General features: G+C 36.4%; 1 protein-coding gene across 2 annotated transcripts in view; it reads right to left on the bottom strand.

Moving 5' to 3' along the window:
• The window catches only part of slit1b (slit homolog 1b), a 47,174-nt gene that overhangs the window by 5,300 nt on the left and 17,272 nt on the right, over positions 1–24,602 (bottom strand). The window contains exons 10-31 of one of the 2 annotated variants that reach the window (XM_084117871.1): positions 22,859–22,930; positions 22,560–22,631; positions 18,778–18,849; positions 18,425–18,568; positions 18,181–18,344; positions 14,743–14,769; positions 14,444–14,588; positions 14,025–14,099; positions 13,771–13,914; positions 12,425–12,568; positions 12,181–12,347; positions 11,080–11,218; positions 10,911–10,979; positions 9,808–9,879; positions 9,648–9,719; positions 9,431–9,502; positions 7,844–8,007; positions 7,645–7,769; positions 6,478–6,572; positions 6,262–6,401; positions 6,057–6,153; positions 1,050–1,187 (exon numbers count right to left, since the gene is read on the bottom strand). In XM_084117871.1, coding sequence (XP_083973997.1) covers positions 1,050–1,187; positions 6,057–6,153; positions 6,262–6,401; positions 6,478–6,572; positions 7,645–7,769; positions 7,844–8,007; positions 9,431–9,502; positions 9,648–9,719; positions 9,808–9,879; positions 10,911–10,979; positions 11,080–11,218; positions 12,181–12,347; positions 12,425–12,568; positions 13,771–13,914; positions 14,025–14,099; positions 14,444–14,588; positions 14,743–14,769; positions 18,181–18,344; positions 18,425–18,568; positions 18,778–18,849; positions 22,560–22,631; positions 22,859–22,930 — 2,409 coding nt within the window. The remainder of the gene's footprint in view (positions 1–1,049; positions 1,188–6,056; positions 6,154–6,261; positions 6,402–6,477; positions 6,573–7,644; positions 7,770–7,843; positions 8,008–9,430; positions 9,503–9,647; positions 9,720–9,807; positions 9,880–10,910; positions 10,980–11,079; positions 11,219–12,180; positions 12,348–12,424; positions 12,569–13,770; positions 13,915–14,024; positions 14,100–14,443; positions 14,589–14,742; positions 14,770–18,180; positions 18,345–18,424; positions 18,569–18,777; positions 18,850–22,559; positions 22,632–22,858; positions 22,931–24,602) is intronic. The other variant, XM_084117872.1, reaches the window with a different exon arrangement.

The raw sequence follows: 24,602 nt of genomic DNA, 5'->3' as shown, positions 1-24,602 counted from the left end.
AAATACTCAAAAAATGTCATATGGTGCAACCGTCGAGTAAAAAATAATAACACATTTTACTGAATGCACGTATTAAAATGTAATAATTTATGTTGGAAAAGTTTTTGTATATATTTTTCAATGTTATGGACCAAATGCATGGGTGTATTTTGCCATTTTTGGAAGATGTTTTGCATGAAAAGCACTATCTTGTTAATATATCATGTTTTTGGTCTGCCCAGTTTTTAATCAGGACAGACTTTGAAGGACTTATTTTGTAAGATTGACCCAATTTTTATCACAAGTACATTTGAAAAATCTTGTATACAATAGAGTTATATATTCATCATTCTCTGTCTTTTTTCAGTTGAATTTGATCAAATGTTTGTATTTATTGTATTGTTTGTTGAATCAGTCTGTGAAGCTGTTATGGCAATTATACAACATGAATTCATCTTATTTGTCATAAAACGTCAAATTATCAGATATTTAATTTTTATTCCCTGCATGTTTCTGAATGTTGGTCATACTACATGACTTTGATTTTGTAGACACATTTTTTTTAATTTTATATATATATAATATTTTAACAAATTAGAAATAATATTAATAGATAACAAACTATTTAAGGTTTTCTTCAAGAATTTTGTTCTTTATTATGATATCAGGACAGTTACACCACCCTGATGTTTTTTGCTGACCAAAAAAAAAAAAATAATTATATATATATATATATATATATATATATATATATATATAAATCTATATAGAATCCTGCAGTAATGTGGATAAAATTGGTAGCATTATTTTATATTATAACTTTTTTATATTATTTTATAAAACACCTATTGAATATTTTTATATGAAATAGAAAAAAAATATATATTATAACATAATATTATATTTACATTTACATTTATATAAAAATATAAAACATTATGTTATCTATTAACGTTTTTATATTATATATTTTGTATTAGTCTTTCATATGAAGTAACCAGGGCAATAAAATTAAACTGGTTATATAAGATAATTTCCATCATTACACAGTATATCAGGTGTTGACTCACCTGTAACCTTGTGGACAGACGCATGTATATCCCGCCACATGATCCACACACCGCGCGCCGTTCTGGCAGTAATGCCCCTCGCATTCGTTAAAATCTATACTGCAGTCATCACCCACAAAACCAGGCGGACAGATGCATCTAAACACACAAACACACACTGTTTTCATTAAAGGTCATAAATGCCATTTATTTCATTATTTGAATGACCTTAAAATGATGCTTTTCAGCTGAAAGGACTATTCACACCAACAGCAAATATTTGCTAAACAGGATTTTGAATAGAAATGACACATTCCTATGGAGCTATTCAAATGGAGGAGGAAAATTAAAATTCATTGGGTGAAAGAAAGGGTTTTTTTCATAAACTGGCTTTTTTTCATCAAAATAATTTTCTCTTCACTATAAAAAGTTGATAAAAAAGCTATTTAGTTTGCTCTCCTAAATACTTGATTATATGTTTATATTCATACACTACCATTCAAAAGCTTGTGGTCAGTAAGTTTTTTTTTTTTTAATAAAAAAAAAATATATTTTTATTCATCAAGGATGCATTAAATGTATCAAAACTAACAGTAAAGACATTAATCATGTTACAAAAGATTTCTATTTCAAATAAATGTTGTTCTTTTAACCCTTAAATGCATAACTCTGGGCTTTAGTGACCCAGGACGTCATTCACTACCCTCCTCCTCAAGTTAGACATCAACCTTCTTAGTATTCCTCAATCAATTAATTATAAACAATATAACAAGAAAAAAATTATAAAAGAATGCCGGTTTTCCAATTCATTTTTTTGTAAAAAAAAAATCGTACAGGGTCACTGACGACCCGAGGTGTGTAACAGTGCAAGTATATTTTTTCTGCACAACAATTTAATCTTTGATGACTAAATTCATCTTTATTCCACAAGGTGGCAATGTGTGATACACAATGATGAATGTCTAGGTTACTAATGTAACCTGTTCCCTGAAGGAGTGAACAGAGACGATCTAAACTGATGAATGGGGATCTCACATTAGAGCCCAATCACCTTAGAGTGTAACAAAACAAGCTAATGGATATTGGCAAGCGAGATTTGCATCGCGAACCCCGCCCAGCAAAGGGAAGCGCAGTGCTCCCGCTCAGTTAAGTTTTGCGCTGAGGAGCCGAGACGGTGTGTCCCGGCCATTCAGCAGTGGCACAGAAACTGTGGCGATGGGAAGTAATGTCCTTCAGGAAATGGAGGTTACATTAGTAACATAGACGCAGAGAGACGCAAGACTTTAACGCAGAGAGATATCAATCACTAACGTTACTTCAGTGAGACCATTTGGATAACACTGGGAAAGCGTGTCTACTCCAAATGGGAAGGTTCGCTACGGAGACCACACCCTGCCCGTAAGGAGGTAACATGTGGGAATTACAAAAATGGTCTGACCATTATGGCAGTGCTATATATGGAAGGTCTCTGTGGTAGATCCAGCCTAGCTAGGGTGAAGTCAATACTGGCTTCAAGTCAAGTCAAGAGACGGCAGGGCAGGCTCTGCTGAGGGAAAGACATGGGCTCGCCAATAGGGAAGTCATAATGTGGAAGAATACACATGTGGGATTGCCCGTAGGGGAGGAACTCCAAGCAGGGTTCGCCAGGTGGGAAACTCACCTGTGGAGCAAATAGCACACCTATCCGATCCTAAGAGGTAAGTTGCACTGCAAGTGAGACACCGAGCAGGTCCTCAGTGTTACTGGTTACTTGTAGCAGGTACACGAGAGGACACAGGCTCTAGACAAAGATTGTTAAACCTTGCAAACGTGTTAGGTGTCGCCCAGCCCACAGCTCTACAAATGTCTGCCAGGGAGGTGCCAAAGCCAAAGCCCAGGAGGAGGCAACGCTCCAAATGGAGTGAGCTCTCACCCCAATGGGGGCATGGGTGGTCCTGATTCGCCAAGACTATGGCATCCACTAACCAGTGGGTTAACCTCTGCTTGGAGACAGCCTTACCCTTCTGCTGGCCAGCGTAACAGACAAAGAGCTGGTCTGAGGTACTGAAGCTCAGCGGGAGGTCCACATACAAGCTCATAGCGAAGATTGAGACAGAGCAGAGCCAGGGCTGGGTCTGCCTCCTCCGGGGGCAGCGCTTGCAGGCTCACCACCTGATCCCTGAAAGGGCTGGTGGGAACCTTGGGCACATATCCGGGCAGGGATCTCAGGATCACATGAGAGTTGGCTGACCTGAATTCCAAGCACGATTTGTTGACTGAAAATGCCTGCAGGTCCATTTCCCTCTTGACAGAAGAAAGCACAGTCAGGAGCGCTGTCTTGAGGGACAGGATCTCTAATGACTGCAGCAACTCGAAGGGCGCACCGCACAAGGCTAACAAGGCCAAGGAGAGGTCACAAGAGGGTACAAGGTGGGGGCGGGGAGGATTCAGCGAACCTGCTGATCAGGTTGTGCTTTCCCACAGACTTGCAATCTACTGCATTGTGATGTGTGGCAACATACCCTTTGAGGGTGGAGGGAGACAGCCTTCGCTCCAACCCTTCTTGCAGGAAGGAAAGCACTGATCTGATTGGGCACTTCTGGGGTCTTCTCGGTGAGAACACGACCACTCAATGAACAGGTTCCACTTCAGAGCGTAAGCGTGCCTTGTAGAGGGCGTTGGAGGTAGGTCACCTAAATTCTCCGAGTCCCGTCCGGAGGCCACACGTGGAGGATCCAGAGATCAGGACACAGGTGCCATAAGGAGGTCCTTCCTCAGAGGAATTCGCCAGGGAGGGGCTGTCCTGAGGAGCATCAGTTCTGGGAACCAGGTCCGGTTGGGCCAGTATGGTGCAACTAACAAGACCTGCTACTTGCCCTCCCTAACCTTGCACAGAGTCTGTGCAAGAAGGCTTACTGGGGGGCCAGCTGTGTGCCAGTGCATTCGTGCCATGGGTCCCCTCAGTCAGGGAGTAGAACAACTGGCAGTGGGACGTGTCCGAAGAGCTACCAAATCAGCTGGACCATCTGGGGGTGGAGTCTCCATTCTCCTGGGAGTGTGGGCTGTTGTGAAAGCTCGTCGGCTGCACGAATGAGCTCATCCGGGATATGAATGACTGTGGCTCTCAGTAAAAAATCTTTCCTGCCTCTGAACGAATTCAGGCAGTTCAGCACCAACTGAGCACATTCGTTTGTGCGACGTGCTGTCATGTTGACTGAATCCAACTCCATACTGAGAAAAAATATCCTCTGCATGGGGGAGAGTTTGCTCTTTTCCCAGTTGACCCGAAGCCCAAGATGGCCGAGGTGCCTTAGCACCAACTGCTGGGCAAAGTTCTTGACTGTGTCACTGAAGAGGCCGATCTAGGAGATAGTGGAGTAGAGAAAACAATATATGTCGGTTTTCCTCATATCTGCCAGGTTCAGCCAGAGATGATGTTCCTGGACCAGAAGAGTGGACACCTGCCCAAGGGATCGCGCAGTGACTTTCGTCGCACATAGGGTGAGGTCCATGGCTGTGCGCAGTTCATGCATCAAGTCAGGGTCAAAACTGCCCTTGTGCAGCTCTTTGAGTGCCTTGGCCCAATAGACTTACAGGAGGGCAATGGTGTGCAGCTCTGTGGCAGCCTGTCGAGCAGCTCTGTAAGCTTTGCCCGTAAGCAGAGACTCAAACTTACAGGCCTTGGATGGGAGACGTGGATTACCCTGCCAGGCGGCAGCGCTTTGTGGACAACTAAAGCGCCGTCACACCAACACTCTCTGGAGAGCTTCTTCCGGGTTTATAGATCACTCATACCAATGATTGCAGAGCAGAAACGATGAAACACTCGGCTCCGAAGCGAAAGCTCAACCCAGCAAGCGCTTATATAACCACTTTGCGATGCAAATCTCGCTTGCCAGTGTCTATTGGCTCGTTTTGTTAAACTCCAAGGTGACTGGGTTCTCAGGCAAGATCTCAGGCAAGATCTCAATTCATCAGTTCATGTCTGACGTAACGTTGAACGTGACTGAATGATAGGGAAGTGACATTTCACTCATAGTTACCGCAGGCAGAAAACAAAAGAAAAAGAATTATCATCAGCAAAACTTGAAATGGCTCAGCGATTTACTGCAGAGCAAGTCCTGAACGCAATAAAAAATTTGTGTCACTGTCACTTGATGGTGAATCAAAATACTGATTTTGAAGATGCTGAAAATGATAGTTTTGACAATATGTTTGAGATCGTGAATATGAGCCAGATGCTGAATGTACTGGGGAAATGAGCTCTGACGAGGACAGTGATGCTGGTATAAAACATCTGCTCAAACATCTGCTGAACCATTCCAAGCTCCAATTGTTCCTCTAATTTCAGGAAAGTTTTATATTATCGCGACAGGTAGAGATCCATCCGTGTTAGATATAGATCCGCGTTGCTGAAGACCTGAATATGTAATGATTGGTAAAACATTCATGCATTTAAGGGTTAAACGTTCTATTCATCAAAGAATCCTGAAAAAAATAAGAAATCACAGTTTCCACAAAAATGTGTAGCAGCACAACTGTTTTCAACATTGATAATAATCAGAAACGTTTCTTGAGCAGCAAATCAGCGTATCAGAATGATTTCTGAAGGATCATGTGACACTGAAGACTGGAGTGATGATGCTGAAAACTCAGCTTTACCATCACAGGAATAAATGACATTTCACAATATATTCACAAAGGAAACAGTAATTTTAAATTGTAAAATTATTTCGCAATATTACTATTTTTATGCAGCCTTGGTGAGCAAAAAATAATACAGATCCGGAAGTGCATGAATTTTTTATTATATAAATTATTAATTTATATATGGTTTTTATCATTTTTTTTTTATAATATGCATTTTTTATTTAGTTTTTCCCAGCTGTCTGCAACCACATCAGAATTGGGTCGCAACCCAGAATTGGGATGCAACCATTTTTGGGTTGCAACCCAAGGTGATAATGTGTAATATTGCACACCATATTTACAATAACAATAAGCTAATAATAACAATAAGCTAAACGCAGCAGCACAACTAGCACTTACTTCGGTCCTGTGACGGTCGGTATACAAGTAGAGCCGCGATGACAGGGATTCTGGCCAGGATAACACAGATCTTCCTCATACTCTTCACACTTTGGCCCTGTAATGCACATTCACACTTTCTTTACCAATCCAATCACATTCTATCTACAAGGACAATCTGTCCACATGAATCACTGGGTCAGTATAAATCAATATCAGTATGTACCTGAGAAGGGGTGCGGACAGACGCAGGTGTAGTTTCCCACTCCGTCCACACAGATGGTGCCATTTTCACACTTGTTATCCACACAATCATCAACATCCACCTCACAGAACTGGCCGTCGTATCCCAGGGGACACATGCAACTAGACAGACGTGCAAAAGTCAACTTCATGTTTCTTGTTTTAATCGTCAATGGAATAACAAGGTGTGTGTTCTCACCTGAAGCCTTTTCTAGCCTCTTCGCTATAACAGGTGCCTCCATTTACACATGGATTGCATTCACAAGCGCTGACAGAGACCTCACAGTTTTTACCCTATAAATACCAACATGCAGCAGACAGACTTTTCAAGGAATGTTCTTTTTAATGCTCTTTAACATCCAATGCAATAAAACACATATAGAATCTGTGGCATGTTGTAAGTTACTGCAGAAAATAATTCCTACTTTAAAAAGAAAATGTTTTTGCAATAATATGCTTTCAATGGAAGTCTATAGGGCACGACATTCATATGGGGCATTTTTGGTGCTTATATTCTATAGAAATGTGTGCTGTTTTAGATGTTTAATTGATTTGAGAAGTCTATGGCGGATGAACTTCTGGATATGTGTTTCAGTATTCCTGTGAGTAGGTTAACCGGCTTTATGTGGTCAAAACTGGATGTGTGTAGTTGTTAACTAAAATTGTAAAAAAAAAAATTAAAAAAAAATTATTTATTGAAATAAGGCTGAAATAAAATATAAATACTAGTTTACTTCTAACTTTTTGGATTTTTTCCCCCCATAAATTTAAATAAAACTGAAATAAAATAAATATAATAAAATATTAGAATTAAAACGTTAGAAAATTGACGCCTCACTATTGGCCGACACTGGTCACATGACACATGCGTGCGATGCTGACACAGCAGCCGACCAATAGTGAGGCGGCATTTCAGAACCAGGAAGTGCTGCACTGTTTACACTATGTCAGCAATGTAGGAGTTTGTTTGTGGCGCTCGGTGACTGGCGTCTGTCTAAAGGTCCGAAAATTGTCGTCCGAAATCTTCGCATGTTAAGAAAAAAATACGACCTCACGTTGTGTCAATCATGTTTACACACTGCCTCCGAAACTTTCGTCCGTCATAAAAAAATTCGGATTGGGTTTGATTTTCTGCGTTTTTTGCATTTGTAGCAAGCATTTTGAGAGGTGTTTTGACAATTCAGAGACACTGACTTCCGAAAACGAAAAAACGAAAACGAAAATTTCGGGACCTTTAAAGTTCGTGTGAATTTTATTTGGGGACCAGTTTAAATGATTGTGTTAATTGATAGTATATCAGGTATATTGTCAATGCATTGAACCTGGAATATTTTAGCAGCACTTCTCAGTAATGTATGATCAGGACCTTGTAACCCTGCGGACAGCTGCACTTGTACTGGTACACGGGGTCATCGTGGCACCGGCCTTGATTCTGGCAGGGGTTTGAAGAACACGGGCTGCATTTCCCAGACACAGACGGATCCACGGGACCTGAGGAAGATCAGACCTCTCAAGCGTCATCCTGAAGGGAAATGTTCTTTCTTTCTCTGATGTTTTTCACCCACCTGTGCATTGGAAGGTATTGCCTGGTGTTGTGAGCAGTAGTTTTCCCTCCATACCCCGCGGCCCGGCACAACGGGCGATGCCGGGTTCCTTGTACCCGCTTTTCACCCAATCAGAAAGCCAACGCAGCCGACAGTCACAGTACAGCGGGTTTGCCCCAATGGCCCTTGAGAAATTGAATCGCAGAAAACACATATGGATGTAAAGTGCAAAACAAATGAAGTGGCGGACATGGTGAGTATTTGTTTGACGGTAAATTCATGCATTTGCATCTTATCCAAAATGCAAATTTCGACATATTGGCAGTTGTAAAATGTCTATTTATTTATACTTTTCCATTTTATTAATTAAAAAACTATTTACATTTTTATTAAAATTTTTATTTTTTATTTAAAAAAAATTCCATTTAAAATTATGTCTAAAATGTCTTAAAATTTTATTTTTATACTTTTTTTTTTTTTTTTTTTTTGCTTTATTAAATTTAGGTAAACACTTAAAATTTCCAAATAAAACAATTACTTATGGAAACATTAAAAATTAAATAATAATATTTGGAAATTGAAAAAATATTAAAATATTAGATAAAAAAAAAAACATTTGCAACTAACTGAAAAGAATTACTAAAAATTACTAAAACTGAAATAAAAATTAATTTGAGCTATATAAAAAGAAGGAAAAAAAACTAATAAAACTGACAAATAATTTTAAACTTAATTTTAATGTGTCTATTTTTATTTTATTTTTACTTTATTACATTTATGTAAAGCACTTAGAATTTTTCGGTAACTGAAATAAAGCTAAAATAAATCAAATAAAAACGTAAACGTAAAAGGCAAAAAAGCATTGGCAACAAACTGAAATAAATTACTAAAAATTACAAGAAAAACTTAAATAAAAATTAATTAAATGACACAAAAAAAATTATTGAGCCATTTACTTCATTCCTGAATGAATCAGCTGTTTGAACGAATCGAACTAATGAATGACTCAATGACTTACTCATTAAGACATATACCGCCACCTACTGGCAGTTTCAGTTTCTTTTTTAGAGTGTCATTTCATTTCAAATTAATTTCAGCTGCAATAAACGGTCTGTTAATATATCTAAATACCAATTCAGATGCAGCTTCTGAAAAAGAATGTGTAATAAATTCTATGTTGAATCAAATAAAATATCTCTTTCTAAAGCTACGTTTTGTAAAGTCTATTTGATGCTTTTCTCATTTAACACAATAATGACTTTAAATGATCTTTTGGGGGTAATTTCTCAGCCACATATACAAATTAATTGGCACATCATGTAATTAATTAGATACAAAATTTGAATCACTTGACAGCCCTAATATGTTCGATGAAAATTTAAACTTAAAAAACTAATAAAAATGATAAGTAGTGCCTTGGCAACTAACTAAAATAAATAACTAAAGATTACTAAAACTGAAAGTTATATAAAAATTAATAGAAATGACAAAAGCACATAATAAATGATTAAACTTTGCCATATACCTTTAAGTGCGGACGAGAAGCACTCGTCTTTGCATGTGCATGTGTGAAAGTATCTGTACAGAGACAAAACAGGTGTGACTCACAGGTGTGATAGAGATGCAGCATCTCTGAAGATTTCTTGGTGTAATTCAGATATATTGTTGCCATGGAGAGATCTGCAAAAAAAATTGACAACAGCGAGGAGAAAATGTGTGGGTTGAGGGGAGGTCAAACGATTATGTCTGTTAAAGCACACTGCTTTCACAATCATAAAAACATGAATTTCTGTAAGACAACAGAAGTGTTTCCAGAGGAACTCACAGCAGTCGAAGAGAGGACAGTCCTTTAAACACAAGAGGAGGGATACAGCGCAGGGCGTTATAACTCAAGATGCTGTAAATCACCACAACACAAGCCAGATGATTATAGAAACAGTGGAAAAGTCAGTGGAAAAGTGTGTGTGTGTGTGTTTCAGGCTCACAGTGTGGTCAGCTGACTCATGTTGGAGAAAGACGAGTTCGACAAGGAACTGATTTTATTGTTGCTCAGGTCACTGAAATAAAGCACAAAGATATTTTACATGTACTGTCATTAACTGAAACATTATAAAAAAAATAATTTCCAGTGTTATTTATTGTTCTTATTATTGTTCTTATTATTAATGTTTTATTATTTATTCAATCCTTTTCTTATATTTGTATCAAGTGAAAAATTACACAATAATAACTACAATAGAATATTATTATTATTATTCATGTATATAATATTACATATTATTGCAATATTATATTATTAATTATATATATTACAATAGCAAGAATAATAATAATAATTACTATTATTTAAGTGTGCAATAATATTTTTATATTCTATTATTATTTATACAACAATATAAAAAAAATTCACTATTATTTTACACTTTATATTATTTTAATTAGAATTCATTTTATAATTTGTCATTATTTATACTATCATCAAGTGAAACATACAATTATAATATAATTATTATTGTTTTAGTTGTTGTTATTATTAATGTATATATATATATATATATATATATATATATATTGTAAAATTATATTATTAATGTATACAATATTATATATATCATTATATAATGTTATATATCACAACGATAACAATAATTATTGTTAGTAGTAGTAATAAATCAATGTATATAATATTATATAATACAGTAAGAGTATATGATAAATTATATAATAATAATAGTGTCCTATTTCAGAATGAATATATCTCAACAAGTGTATTATTATACAATAATAATAATATTGTTATTATCACTCATGATGTATATATTATTATATAATATAATGTTTAAAACTAATAGTTTTATAACAATATTACATTTACATATATACATGTGTGTGCATATATATATGTATATGTATATGTATACATATATGCACCATTTTTTTATTTAAATTACATAACTTTATCATTTGCTTAAATACTAAGTGCACAATGACAGTAAAGCTGAATCTGATCTTGATCTTGAACATAAACGCAGTCTGCCCCCAGTGGCTGAGCATGGCAGTGCAGGAGTGAACCGAGGTCAACACTCACACCAGCTGCAGGTGTTTGAACGCTGAGAGCTCTTTGGGAACCGCAGCAAACAGATTCCCATCCAGGTATCTATGGAGACAGAGAGAGTTCATGAGGCGTCCAAACACAGCCAGACAGGAATCCCGACAGCGTTTGCATAAGCCCTTGCGCCCACCCGAACATGACTCACAGTTCAGTGACATTGTGTGGGACGCCACGGGGTAAACCGAGCAAGTGTTTGTTGCTACAGCGCACCACCGACTCCAGACAAGTGCACTCCTCCGGGCACTGCGGCTTAGGGATGCAGCTCCTGTCGTCTTCAGTCATCGCTGGAAGAGTGTGTGGAACAGATATATTCAGAAATACAGTCATAAATAAAAATGATAGCATGGTATATTAAATTGAATAATTTCAAATGAAAAAAAGCATTCAACCTGCCAAATGATGAAGAGACAATGATAAACTCAAATATAAAAGACACAAAGGGCCCTATCATACACCCGGCGCAATGAGGCGCGACGTAAGTGTTTTTCACTAGTTTCAGCCCGACGCAATTATCATTTTCACGTCCTGCGCCACGTTGTTTAAATAGCAAAAGCATTTGCGCCCATTTGTGCACCCATCGACTGCTGGTCTGAAAACGAGGTGTGTTCAGGCGCATTGCTGGCGCGTTGCTATTTTGAGGCAACAGAAATAGACTGCGCTATCTACCAACTGAAACCTGGTCTAAAGTCAATGGCGCAATATTTTTATTGTTATTTAAAGAGCGCGTTAGTAATGTGCGCCAATAGGCGGGTCCACAACGCGCGTACACTCTGCTTATTACACACAAAGGGACGCACAGCTGCACACAAACATGCCAAATATTAAAAATAAAAGGATTACAATGTAAAAGATTATTATTGTCTACATTAAGATATGATCGAATCCGGCTTGTCCCGTAGATGGTCTGCTTGCACTTTAACCTCGTGCACGAGCAGATCCGTTTCCTCGTTAGAGAAGCGTTCAGTTTTTCCATTTGCAAATTCCACCATAGCGAAATCCGCAACTGGCTTTTAAAGAGAATGGGAGATGAGATTCTGATTGTTTTTTTGCACGTTACGCCCAAAACACACCCATTACTCATTAAGAGAATAGGGACAACCCTTTTAGACCATGCGCCGGGACCGCCGACCATTTTTCCAGTCGTTAAACTAGCAAGGGGATTCGGACATGCGCTAAGTGCGATTGCGCCGTGCGCTTTAGACCATGCTCTTAGATCCTTAAAATAGGGCCCAAAGAGTCGATTTACCCTTGTCACAGAGGAAGTCTGGCTTTGCCACATCCTGCAGTGGGATCTCTCTAAGAAACGCTGGGTTCTGGCAGCGAGGGTTTCCCGTCACGATCTGACGAGATCGTAGCCACTCTCCCAACCAGGACAGACGACAGTCGCAATTAAAAGGGTTTGCCAGCAGGTTTCTGGAAAAGATCATGGAGATTAACATAAAGCACATATTAAGCTCAGATATACATTCATAAAAAGCAGCGTCTTTTACAGGGTGGAGAGGTTTGGCAGCGTGTCAAAGGCTCCAGGCATGATCGTGGCGAGCTGGTTGTCGTAGAGCGAGAGCAGACGTACGTTCTGCAGGCCTGAGAAGCTGCTGTTGTGGATGCAACGGATGCGATTATTCCTGAGCATCCTAACAGAGACAGAAAGAAAAGAAGGATTCAGAGAGTAGCCTCAGGGTGACTGTGAGGAGCAATGAAAATAAATCCAGAACTAAGAACTGTGAAAATAATACTTTTAAATAAAGGACAGCTTAAATACAAACATATCAACATTCTATTACAGCTGAGGTATTCAATTAATTCTCAGTTATGAACAATAAAGAGGACTCATTTGGTTTTCTGTGATATATCTACATTGTTGTTGCTGATTCTGCTGATTTGACATGATATCTAGCTGTGGTTAGCATAGATGGAACATTGAGGTTTTGTTGAAAGTGCAAAATTTTCAATAGTTTTGAAAGTATCAGTAAGAATGTGTTGAAAACTACAAACTAAAAATTAATATTGCATTGTATATAATTGTTTTCCAGCAAAAGTGCATTCCAGCCAACCAACCAACCAACCAATCAATCAATCAACCAACCAACCGACCAACCAACCAACCAATCAATCAGCCATCCTACAAGTCAGTCAGTAAACCAATTAATCAGACAACCAACCAATCTATTGGAGCTGCACGATTCTGGATAAATTGATCGTTATTTTTGTTTTTTTGCGCACAAAAAGTATTCTTGTCGCTTGATAAACTTAAGGTTGAGCCACTGTAGTCACTTGGACTATTGTAACGATGTCTTTACTATCTTTTCTTGGCCGACAGATGCAATTACCTAGCAGCCTATGAAGGAGTGTGCCAGCTCTCAGATTTCATCAAAAATATCTTAATTTGTGTTCCGAAGATGAACAAAAGTCTTACTGGGTTGGAACAACATGAGGGTGAGTAATTACTGACAGAATTTTCATTTTTGGGTGAACTATCCCTTTAAGGAGAAAATACTCAGCAATGGTGTTGACTTATGATTTTGCACCTGGTTTGTCTGACTTAAAGCATATTAAAAACACCACACAGACATATAAACAACATTAAAAGCTTGATTTTGACTTGATGATTAGTCGTGCAGCTCATCAAATCATACTACCAATCGATCAGTCAACCAACCAATCTATTGATCAATCAATCAACCAATCAATCAATCAACCATTCAATCAATCAACCCCTCAACAAATAAATCAGTCAACCAACCAATCAACCAATCAATTCAATAAATTAGGGTTAGGGTTCTTCTCAGAGTGCTAGAAATGCTGTGGCAGAAATTATAGTGAAAAGGACACTTGCAGCATGCGTAATCCCTCCATTCCCCGGAGCATCCCTCCTCGTATGGACACCAGGTGGTTGGCGGTCAGGTGAAGTTCAACCACAGAAGACGCACCGTCAAAAGCTCCATCCTCAATCTCAGTGATTTTATTGTTGCTAAGGTTTCTGTGAGAGAAATGCACAGAAAACTAGTTTACTGTCCAGTTCAGTTAAGTAATTCAGTATATTTTGGCGTTACTTCATCATATTATGTAGTACACAAATGTCAATCTCACATTTTCTTGAGATGTGTGAGGGGCCGAAAGAGTCCTGTCGCCTCCAGGATAGAGAGGTCATTGTTATTGAGACGTCTGACAGAAAGAAAATGAAATAAACGTAGAGTTGGCAAAGCATGTTGCTAAGCTAACAATACGATACAGCCAGACCACTATTTTTTATCAGTCATTTTTGATACTTTAAGAATTATATTTAAAATCAACATTTCTGTTACTTCATCCACAATCTTGGATGGATTTTCTTTTTCACTGAGCTGCTTGTCGCAATGCATTCTGGGATCAACATTTTCACACAGGACAAATGGAGTTATCACAAAGAAGGCAGCACAGTTATACAGTCTACCTTAAACAGTCTTCGTATCAGGAGCAAGTCAAAACCATATTGTAATTGTTGTTTATTTGTTCAGTGTTTCTCTTACAGTTCAGTTGTAGAAAGTGGAAGGTGTTCTGGGAACTTGGTTAGCCGTAAATTTGAGCAGTCCACCACAGTAGCTTCACAGCGGCATTTGGGTGGACAGACAGGCTTGCTGTTGCAGTCCTTATTCAAACGTGTGTCCTCTGAGCCTGAGACAAATATAAAGATGCTTTCAGAGAAACACCATTCATCACAGGAGAGTAGAAATGGGCCATTATTCGGTTTGCTGCACATTTATTACTTTTAGTCACATTCAAAAACAGGGGTTTTTTTTGGTCTAAAGGAGATACAGAAACAACTTACCTGGGATGTGGTACTGTTCCTTGGCTGCTATGGCAACACATGCAAGAAAGCAGAAAATACAGCTGTTATAAAAACACAGAAAAACATGCAGACAGCACAGATCTAGACTTGAGACCTAAAGCTGGACAATTAAATGGATAGTTCACCCAAAAATTTAAATTAGCCCATGATTTACTCACCCCCAAGTCATTCTAGTTGTAAATGACATTCTTCTTTAAGACGAATACAATCGGAGTTATATAAAAAAAAAATCCTGGCTCTTCTAAGCTTTATAATGGCAGTGAATTGCTGTTTCTGTTTTGAAGTCCATAAAAGTGCACCTATCCATCATAAAAGTCCATCTATCCATCATAAAAATCCATCTATCCATCATAAAAATCCATCTATCCATCATAAAAATCCATCTATCCATCATAAAAGTGCATCTATCCATCATAAAAGTGCTCCACACTGCTCCGGGGGGTTAATAAAGGCCTTCTGAAGTGAAGCGATGAGTTAAAATATACATATTTAACACTAACAAAGGAAAATTCTAGCTTCCGGCCAAACGAACATACGCCTAAAGCGCAACTTATGCAACTTATGAAGTCAGAAGTAGCGTAGTGTGTCATGGCATATCGCAAATATCAGCAGTACGTCGCATTACTCGCATAAGTTGCGCTTAGACTTAAGTCGAATCCGTGTGTTCATTTGGCCGGAAGCTAGTTAATTAAGTTTTAAATATGAATATTTTTCTTACACAAACTCATCGCTTCGCTTCAGAAGGCCTTTATTAACCACCCGGAGCTGTGTGGAGCACTTTTATGATGATATAGATGGATGCACTTTTATAGACTTCAAAACAGAAACAGCAATTCACTGCCATTATAAAGCTCAGAAGCGTCAGGGTGTTTATTAAAATTACTCGTCTGATTGTATTCGTCTGAAAGAAGAAAGTCATATACACCTAGGATGACTTGAGGGTGAGTAAATCATGGGCTAATTTTCATTTTTGGACAAACTATCCCTTTAAAGATTGAAACCAAAGATCTTCTCTAATATACTGGCATTTACACTTGAGTCTGTTTGGTTGTGTGATGTTCAGTCACTCTTTCTGCAGTTACATCTTTACGCCAGTAGGTGGCAACAAGTGAATGACTATGACTGAGTCAATGAATCATTTATTCAACTGATTCATTCAAAAACATTCATTCAGGAACAAGTGACTGTCTTTATGAGAAAATCATTGAATCATTCACTCAATCGATTTGTTCAACAATACTAATTCATTCAGGAACGGAAGAGTGACTGTCTATATGTCTAAGTCATTGAATCTCTCATTCAACTGATTTGTTCTTAAACACTGATTAATTCAGAAATTAAATAAGTGACTGACTATATGTGTGATTCATTGAATGATTCATTTAAATTACACTTTACAATAAGGTTTCATTAGTTAACTACTTTAGTTAACATGAACTAAGAATGAACAATACTTCTACAGCCTTTATTAATCTTAGTTAATGTTAATTCAAGCATTTACAAATAGATTATTAAACTTAAAAGTTGTATTTGTTAACATTAGTTAATGCAGTGTGAACTAACATGAACAAACAATGAATGACTGTATTATTAACTAACTTTAACAAACATTAATAAATTCTGTAACAAATATATTGATCATAGTTAGCTCATGTTAGCTAATAATGTTAACAATTTAAACCTTATTGTAAAGTGTTACCAAAACACTGATTCATTCAGAAACAAAACCAGTGACCATCTATAAGAATGTGACATTGAATTATTCATTCAACTGATTTGTTAATAAAACATATTCATTCAGGAATAAAACAAGTGTCTGTCTTTATTAGCGAATTATTAAATCATTTACTCAACTAATCTGTTCAACAATGCTGATTCATTCAAGAACTAATCTGTGGCTGGCTATGACTCAGTCGATGAATCATTCATTCAACTGATTCATTCAAAAACATTTATTCAGGAACAAAACAAATGTCTGTCATTCAAAATCATTGAATTATTTACTCAAAAACACTGATTCATTCAGGAATGAAACCAGTGACTGTTTATATGAGTGAGTCAATGCATCATTCATTTAACTGACTTGTTCAAACACACTGATTAATTCAGAAACAAAACAAGTGACTGTCTATGATTAAGTCAGTGAATGATTTATTCAACTGATTCATTCAAAAACACTGATTCATTCAGGTACTAAACAAGTGACTGTCTACGATTGAGTCAGTGAATGATTTATTCAACTGATTCATTCAAAAACACTGATTCATTCAGGTACTAAACAAGTGACTGTCTACGATTGAGTCAGTGAATGATTTATTCAACTGATTCATTCAAAAACACTGATTCATTCAGGTACTAAACAAGTGACTGTCTATGACTGAGTCAGTGAATGATTTATTCAACTGATTCATTCAAAAACACTGATTCATTCAGGTACTAAACAAGTGACTGTCTATGACTGAGTCAGTGAATGATTTATTCAACTGATTCATTCAAAAACACTGATTCATTCAGGTACTAAACAAGTGACTGTCTATGACTGAGTCAGTGAATGATTTATTCAACTGATTCATTCAAAAACACTGATTCATTCAGGTACTAAACAAGTGACTGTCTATGACTGAGTCAGTGAATGATTTATTCAACTGATTCATTCAAAAACACTGATTCATTCAGGTACTAAACAAGTGACTGTCTATGACTGAGTCAGTGAATGATTTATTCAACTGATTCATTCAAAAACACTGATTCATTCAGGTACTAAACAAGTGACTGTCTATGATTGAGTCAGTGAATGATTTATTCAACTGATTCATTCAAAAACACTGATTCATTCAGGTACTAAACAAGTGACTGTCTATGATTGAGTCAGTGAATGATTTATTCAACTGATTCATTCAAAAACACTGATTCATTCAGGAAAAAATAAGTGACAATCTTTATGAGCAAATCATTCACTCAACCAATTTGTTCAACAACACTGATTCATTCAGGAACTACACAAGTGACTGCCTTTAAGAGCAAATCATTAAATCATTCACTCAACAGTGACTAGTTCAGAAATGAAACAACTGACTGTCTATATGAGTTATGTAAATCTTCAACATTCGCTCTTAAAGAAATCCAACTTTACTGATTAAAAAAACATGTGATGTTTCAGCCATTGTCAAGGCCTTCATCGGACGACCACCTTTTTCAAATTTACATGAATTTTAGATTTTTGGTTGCACTTCTTTTGTTGGTAAAGCATGTATTTTTTTAAAAAAAAAATTAAAAATTCACTCAACCTATTTGTGTGTTGTTTGAAGACACAAGTACTACACAATTACCCGAAAAATTACCCATAAATTGTTATAAATGAATGTAAATGTACAAAATAATTTATAAATAATTGCACAGTGTGTTTGTGTATTCTACCCGAACAGCGAAACTTCTTGCTCTTGATCTGACTGATGCGTTTGTTGGCGAGCCGTCGAGGACTGGAGCATCGCGCGCCGCTGGTCTCAATCGGATTGGACCGCAAAAAGTCCGCCAGCCATTTTAAACCACAGTCACAGACGAACGGGTTCTGAGCTAAGTGACTGAAAAGAAAGCGAACAATAAAACCTCTTAACTACACAGTATTTGCTTATTTCAATGTTCATTATATAATGTCTCTTACAGAGTCTGGATGGCTTTCAGAGGAGCAAATGTGCCTTTGGCTAGAGTCTGGATCTTATTGTCGTACAGGGACAATAGAGATAAGTTCTCAAGGTCCTGGAAAACGTTGACACGAACACAGTGGATTTTATTGGCATTTAACAGTCTGAAAGAAAGAAAGAAAGAAAGAAAGAAAGAAAGAAAGAAAGAGAGACACCTAAAACATTACACTGACTGTCTGGATGAAGGTGTTTCAGTGTGCTGCCTTATTCACGGCCCATTAAGCAGCGCCGTTATGACATTTTTCATGTGGGTGGTAATTTTGCATTGACATAAGCATCAGAGGTGATCTACATCACGCGTTTCAGTACTTACAGTAACTCTAATGCACTCAATCCGTCAAAAACTCCCCGAGGCAGATCTGTAATCTTATTTCCATAAAGAACCCTGAGAATCAAAACAAGAACATGAGATGCAATAGTGCTGATGTTTCATTTGAAAACAGATGCAAGGTTATACATACATTTAAATGCTGCCACAAACACAAAAGGTCTGCACAAAGCCCTATTACTGTAGGTTGAACAAGATTTTTGCATTTTCTGATTTTTATGCCTGTGTGAAATTGATGTTGGTATGACTTCCTCCTTCAATATAAGTAACTTCAGATCCATGACTGAATCATTCGATGTATTGAATCTTTTTAATGAATCAGCTGAACTGGTTCACAAAACCAGTCAGAGCGATCCAATTCGCAAATTAGACTGAATCAGTCCAAACGGTTCTCGAGTCATAAATATGCATGACAACATGTATGGTGTATGACATCAAAGTACTATGAAAGCGTTTCGAAAGCACATGGAGCCATTCGCTCTCACGGTACTTTGATGTCATACACCGATTGGTCTGTGCAGCGCCGCTTTAAGTCGAACACACCTAATGACTCCCAGAATCAAATCTTTTGGACAGGTATGACTTGTAATGTGATGGATTAACAACTCACTGAGTCCTTGGACCAAGAACCGATTTGTGAATGAATCATTCAGACCATTTCTTGTAAACCAGTTCAACTGATTCACTGAAGATACATCTCAAAAGAAAGATTCAATCATGAGTTGGACATTGCTGAATGAATGAATTAATGAATAACTTAAATGTTAACCATCTCTTTGTTTAATTTTAGATATGACTTCTTCCAATATAAGTAATGCCTGATTCATGAATTAATCAAATCTTTCTAATGAATCAGTTGAACTGGTTCACAAAACCAGTCAGAGCGATTAATTTGCAAATTAGACTGAATCGGTCCAAGCGGTTCTCAAGTCAACGACTCCGAGAACCAAATCTTTTGAACAGACTCAATATGAGTTGGATTAACAACACATTAATTCCTTGAACCAAGAACCGATTTGTGAATGAATCATTCAGACCGAGTTTGTAAACTGGGTCAACTGATTCACTGAAAAGATATGACTCAATAGAACAGTTCATTCATGAATTGTACATTGCTGAATGAATGAATGAATGAATGAATGAATGAATGAACGAACGAACAAATAAGATTCACAAAACCAATCTGAATGATTCATTCACAAAGAAAAACAAACAAACAAATCGTTTAGACATCATAATGAGTCAGATTAACAACTCACCAATTCTTTGAACCGAAACGGTTCAATCAGACTGAGTTGTGAACCAGTTCAAATCAGTCAATAGAACGATACATTCATGAGTTGGACAATAAATACTTAAATATGTAAACAAATAAATGTTAACAATCTGATAGCCTTTTTTAATATTTGACTTCCTCCAATATAAATAATATCCGATTCATGAATGAATCATTCTAATGTATCAAATCTTTTTACTGAATGAACTGCTAAATCATTTTTTGAACCGTTCACTGAAACGAACTGTTCGGAAGAGCCGATTAGAAGAAACAAATCAGACTAACTGGATCTAAATGACTAAACGTAAGTCTACGAGATTTTATTGGCCAATTTATTAAAGTTAGTTAAAGTTAAAATGAAGTTGATTGCTTAGAAAAGTCACACAGAACATGGCAGACATGTACAGTACATTAAAATCTGTCTCCAAATGAACTGAATCGCATGCATCCTCATCACTCAGTCGAATCATATAAAGCATATATATGCTGGAGGCTAGACAAACATTAATTTCTTTACAAAAACCACACACTCTCTACATCAGACCCCTGGTGAGATGTTCCCATAACACGCTTACATAGGGCTCTTCGTGCAACATGATGCATAATTCAACAGAACTAATAAGCTCGCACACATTAACATGTTGGCAATATACATAGCAGTCATATGCAGATTAAATGATTATATACATGAGTGCCGTATAATGTACACCCCACGAAGGCAATGTAATTCTCAAAACAATCATGCAAACACAGCTGGGCCAATTAATTTAGCAAATAATAATGAAAATTAGCATTTGGGAGCATGTGTGAAGTGTAGCGTAGCTTACAGTCAGGATAATGAACTATATTACTTTGCAGAACATTTGTTTATTGTAATTTTAATTATTAGTGCATTCAATTATTGAATTCATATTGGTGTCGCTGCCGGTTTATGAAGGCTTTCCACTCTTTAAAAAAATAATGGTTGAAAATGAAATTTCCTGCTTTGGAAAAAAAGAAATATTTGCTCCAAATGCTGTTGCCACTTCAGTGTAAATCTCTTCTATAGGTCAGTGTTGTGTAATCACACATTACCAGTAATGTTCACATCAACATTTTTGTTGCAGAATTTTATTGTACATTATGATGTCTGTGGGCTTTATGAGCCTCTGCAGCAGTGGGTTTATGGGTTTACGATCACAGCTTAGACTTGGTCCTCAGTTTTCTGATTCGTTCTGTTAAAAGCACACCAATTTTCGAGTTTTTGGGTCATTTTCTTGCAATGTCTATTTCTAGCTCTGCTTCTGCTTTGTGACATACAGCTTGTTTGAATAACATGTAGATTTAAATATAGTGAAACCTGGACTGCTAAAACTATTCATTATATTATATTATATTATATTATATTATATTATATTATATTATATTATATTATATTATATTATATTATATTATTGCATATTATTGCATATTATATTATTGCATATTATATCATTGCATATTATATTATTGCATATTATTGCATATTATATTATTGCATATTATTGCATATAATTGCATATTATTGCAACCTTGCCGCACCATTTTGTACCCTCTGAAGACCGACTCAGGTACAAAGCATTGCAGTAATCAAGACGTGAAGAAATAAAAGCATGAATTATTTTCTCCGGCTCACTGAAAGATAAGACAGATTTAAGTTTAGCGAGATTTCGCAGTTGAAAGAAACTATTCTTCACAACTGAAGTCTTTCAAACTTTAAATAAAACCCAGATTCTTGACTATGCAGAATAAATGACAGAGGTCCTAGGCTCATTGCTATATTATTTACACAGCTATAATTTCTGTCTTTTTCTGATTTAACTGGAGAAAGTTATAATTCATCCAGTATTTTAGGTCTTTTAGACATTCAAAAGTGATTTAACAGATATATCATCACCAGACTTTAGAGGCAAATACATCTGGGTATCATCAGCACAAAAAAAAGAAAGATACGAAATACTATATTTAAAAAAAAAAAAAAAAAAAAAACGAGGAAGCACATATAATGAAAATAACACTTGCCCCAAAACAGAGCCTTGAGGGACCCCACAGATAATAGAAGCTACTGATGACGAGAGGATTATATTTTTAACAGAAAAGGTTTTATTTTAAAGACGTATCAACGTAGGGCAGTTTTCTCTGCAGTTTATACAGTAACAACGCTTGGTTCAATAGTATCCATGAGCTTGACAAACACTTTGATGGGGAAGCACGACACTAGACTAGGAAGTGGAAGTGTAATCATATTTACATTTAAAATCATTCAAGTCAGAATAAGTGTTTATCAAATCATAAAATATTAAATATTTTACATATTTGTATTTTTTTTTTTTCATGACATGATGTATGATGTGTTTTGGTTTTCTTTTAAACTGAATTGTTTTAACAGGATTATCATCCCTCTATTGTCAGGCATGTAAACACATAAAACAGACACAATAAAAAAGTGCAGGAATTATAGATGTACACTTACAGTGAGTTGAGTGAGCGCAGGCCTTGAAACGCATCGGGGGCTATTTCAGATATTTGGTTATTACTCAAATCACTGTGGAGTAAAAGACAGAATTATGAAATATACGAAATGTAATGGCTGTTATTAATGGGGGAAACAAACCTCTGTTTCATAAAATCCTAAAGGAATTTATTCCATTATTGAATTACATGTGGTGTAAAAAACTGCACGCACAGTGATTCTTGTAAATGTCTTAGCTTGAAGCTTGTATGTGTTAAAGCTTACACTGTAGTTAATAGTTTCTATGGCTGATCACTCACATTCTGCGCAGTCTCTTGTATGAGGCAAACGCTCCTGGAGGAACAGACTTTATACCGTTCTGCTCTAATCGTCTGAAAGAGAGAAAAGCATTGGACTGGTCAAGTGGATGCAGAGGCTAGATGGTCAGCTTTACAGTTTAGCACGGTTACAACTAGTGTCTCCATGGTTTCCTCATTACCATGGATACTGTTCTGTGAAGGGCACGACCTTTAGCACTGGTCAATGTCAAAGACACACACCATCGATCGCACCCATGCGGGTCAAGAAAGGATAAATCCCACCAGATGTGAAGCTAAAGAGTCAAGATATCTTGACATATTGCATAGTGAAAATGTATGTATGAGTTTGTAATAGTATATATCATCACATATTTTAATTAAAATGTAATTTTATAAAACAAATTGTTCTGGCTCTAAAATCTGATACAGTGTTTTACAAGTAACATGCATTACGTAAGCAGATTACTTTTTTTTTAGTAAAGTAACAGTTACTTTATAAATGTACACATTAGTATTTGAGTTACTTTTCTTTCTTTCTTTTTTTGTTTAAAGTAATGCACATTACTTTTCAGTTTAATTAGTTTGCAAAAACATTTTTTAAAGTACTGAATTCTCTCTTTTCTCCATAATGTAAATAATGCAATTAGTTACTTTTTTAGGGAGTAACGCAATAGTGTGACTTTCCCCAAAACTGGTAGCTTACCCTTTAATTTGCGCGTCCTAATTTCCTATTCACGCAAATTATTTCCTATTCCTATGGCAATTAGTTACTCTTTAGGGAGTAACGTAATATTGCATCGCATTACTTTTAAAAGTAACTATTCCCAAAACTGATAATTTGCGTGTCGTCAGTAGATCACGTGCTGAACTTGCCCTGTTTAGTAAATCTGGCCCGTAGTGATTGCGCTCTTCTTGAGAGCGTCAAAGGTTTCTATTTACAACGTACAATTTTTTTGCAGTGTTGAGCAATGTAGCCAATCACAAACATATCTGTTGAGTGCTTAAATGCAATGGCCAATCAGACATGTGTAAGTTTGAATCCACTCAAGACGTTTCTGTCCAGTGTTGAGTTCTGCACGCAAGTGTAATAAAACTCTTTGCACGCTTTTCAGGCGATATTTAATATAGAAAACTTGTGTTTTGCTGCATTAGGAAAGGCAATGGTTATTTATTATTCAAACTGGCTGCCATGCCAAATCACGCATACAGTATGCTTGATTTTCTGTTCAAATGATAGCGGTTTGTGAACGTTGACACTTTATTAACAAATAATTTATCAAGAGTGTTTATGCTGGGATGTGCAGGTTGTTGATAGGCGACACATTTCATGATATTATATTTAAATGTGTTTTTAAGAAAGAAGCGCATCCATCCTTACCCTGGATTTGGTTCACCGTCCGCCTACGTTCTTAACACACTTAAGTGCACTTTTAAAAAGTGAACTTTGTGATAGTGTCAAATGTTTACTTTAAATTTTAATAATCTTTTGTCGTTCTTTAAAGAAGTACACTTATTTTGAAATATTGACTGTAAAGTACTTGATTAGTAATTTAGTAACTTTATAGCACACTATATTTAAAACCAAGTACTTATTTCATATTACATTTAAAGTTAATACATTTTAAATGTACTAAATTATATACTAAACTTCATCATTACAAATATGTATTTAAATGCATGATATACAAGTATCAATAGAAATTGCATTGAAGTATACTTTAGTTTACCATAAATGACTGTCAGT

The sequence above is a fragment of the Abramis brama genome, assembly GCF_963993115.1.
Source record: "Abramis brama genome assembly, chromosome: 6".
Classification (NCBI taxonomy): Eukaryota; Metazoa; Chordata; class Actinopteri; order Cypriniformes; family Leuciscidae; genus Abramis; species Abramis brama.
Note: the sequence above shows the minus strand (reverse complement) of the source record. Positions and strands in the feature narration are given on the sequence as shown.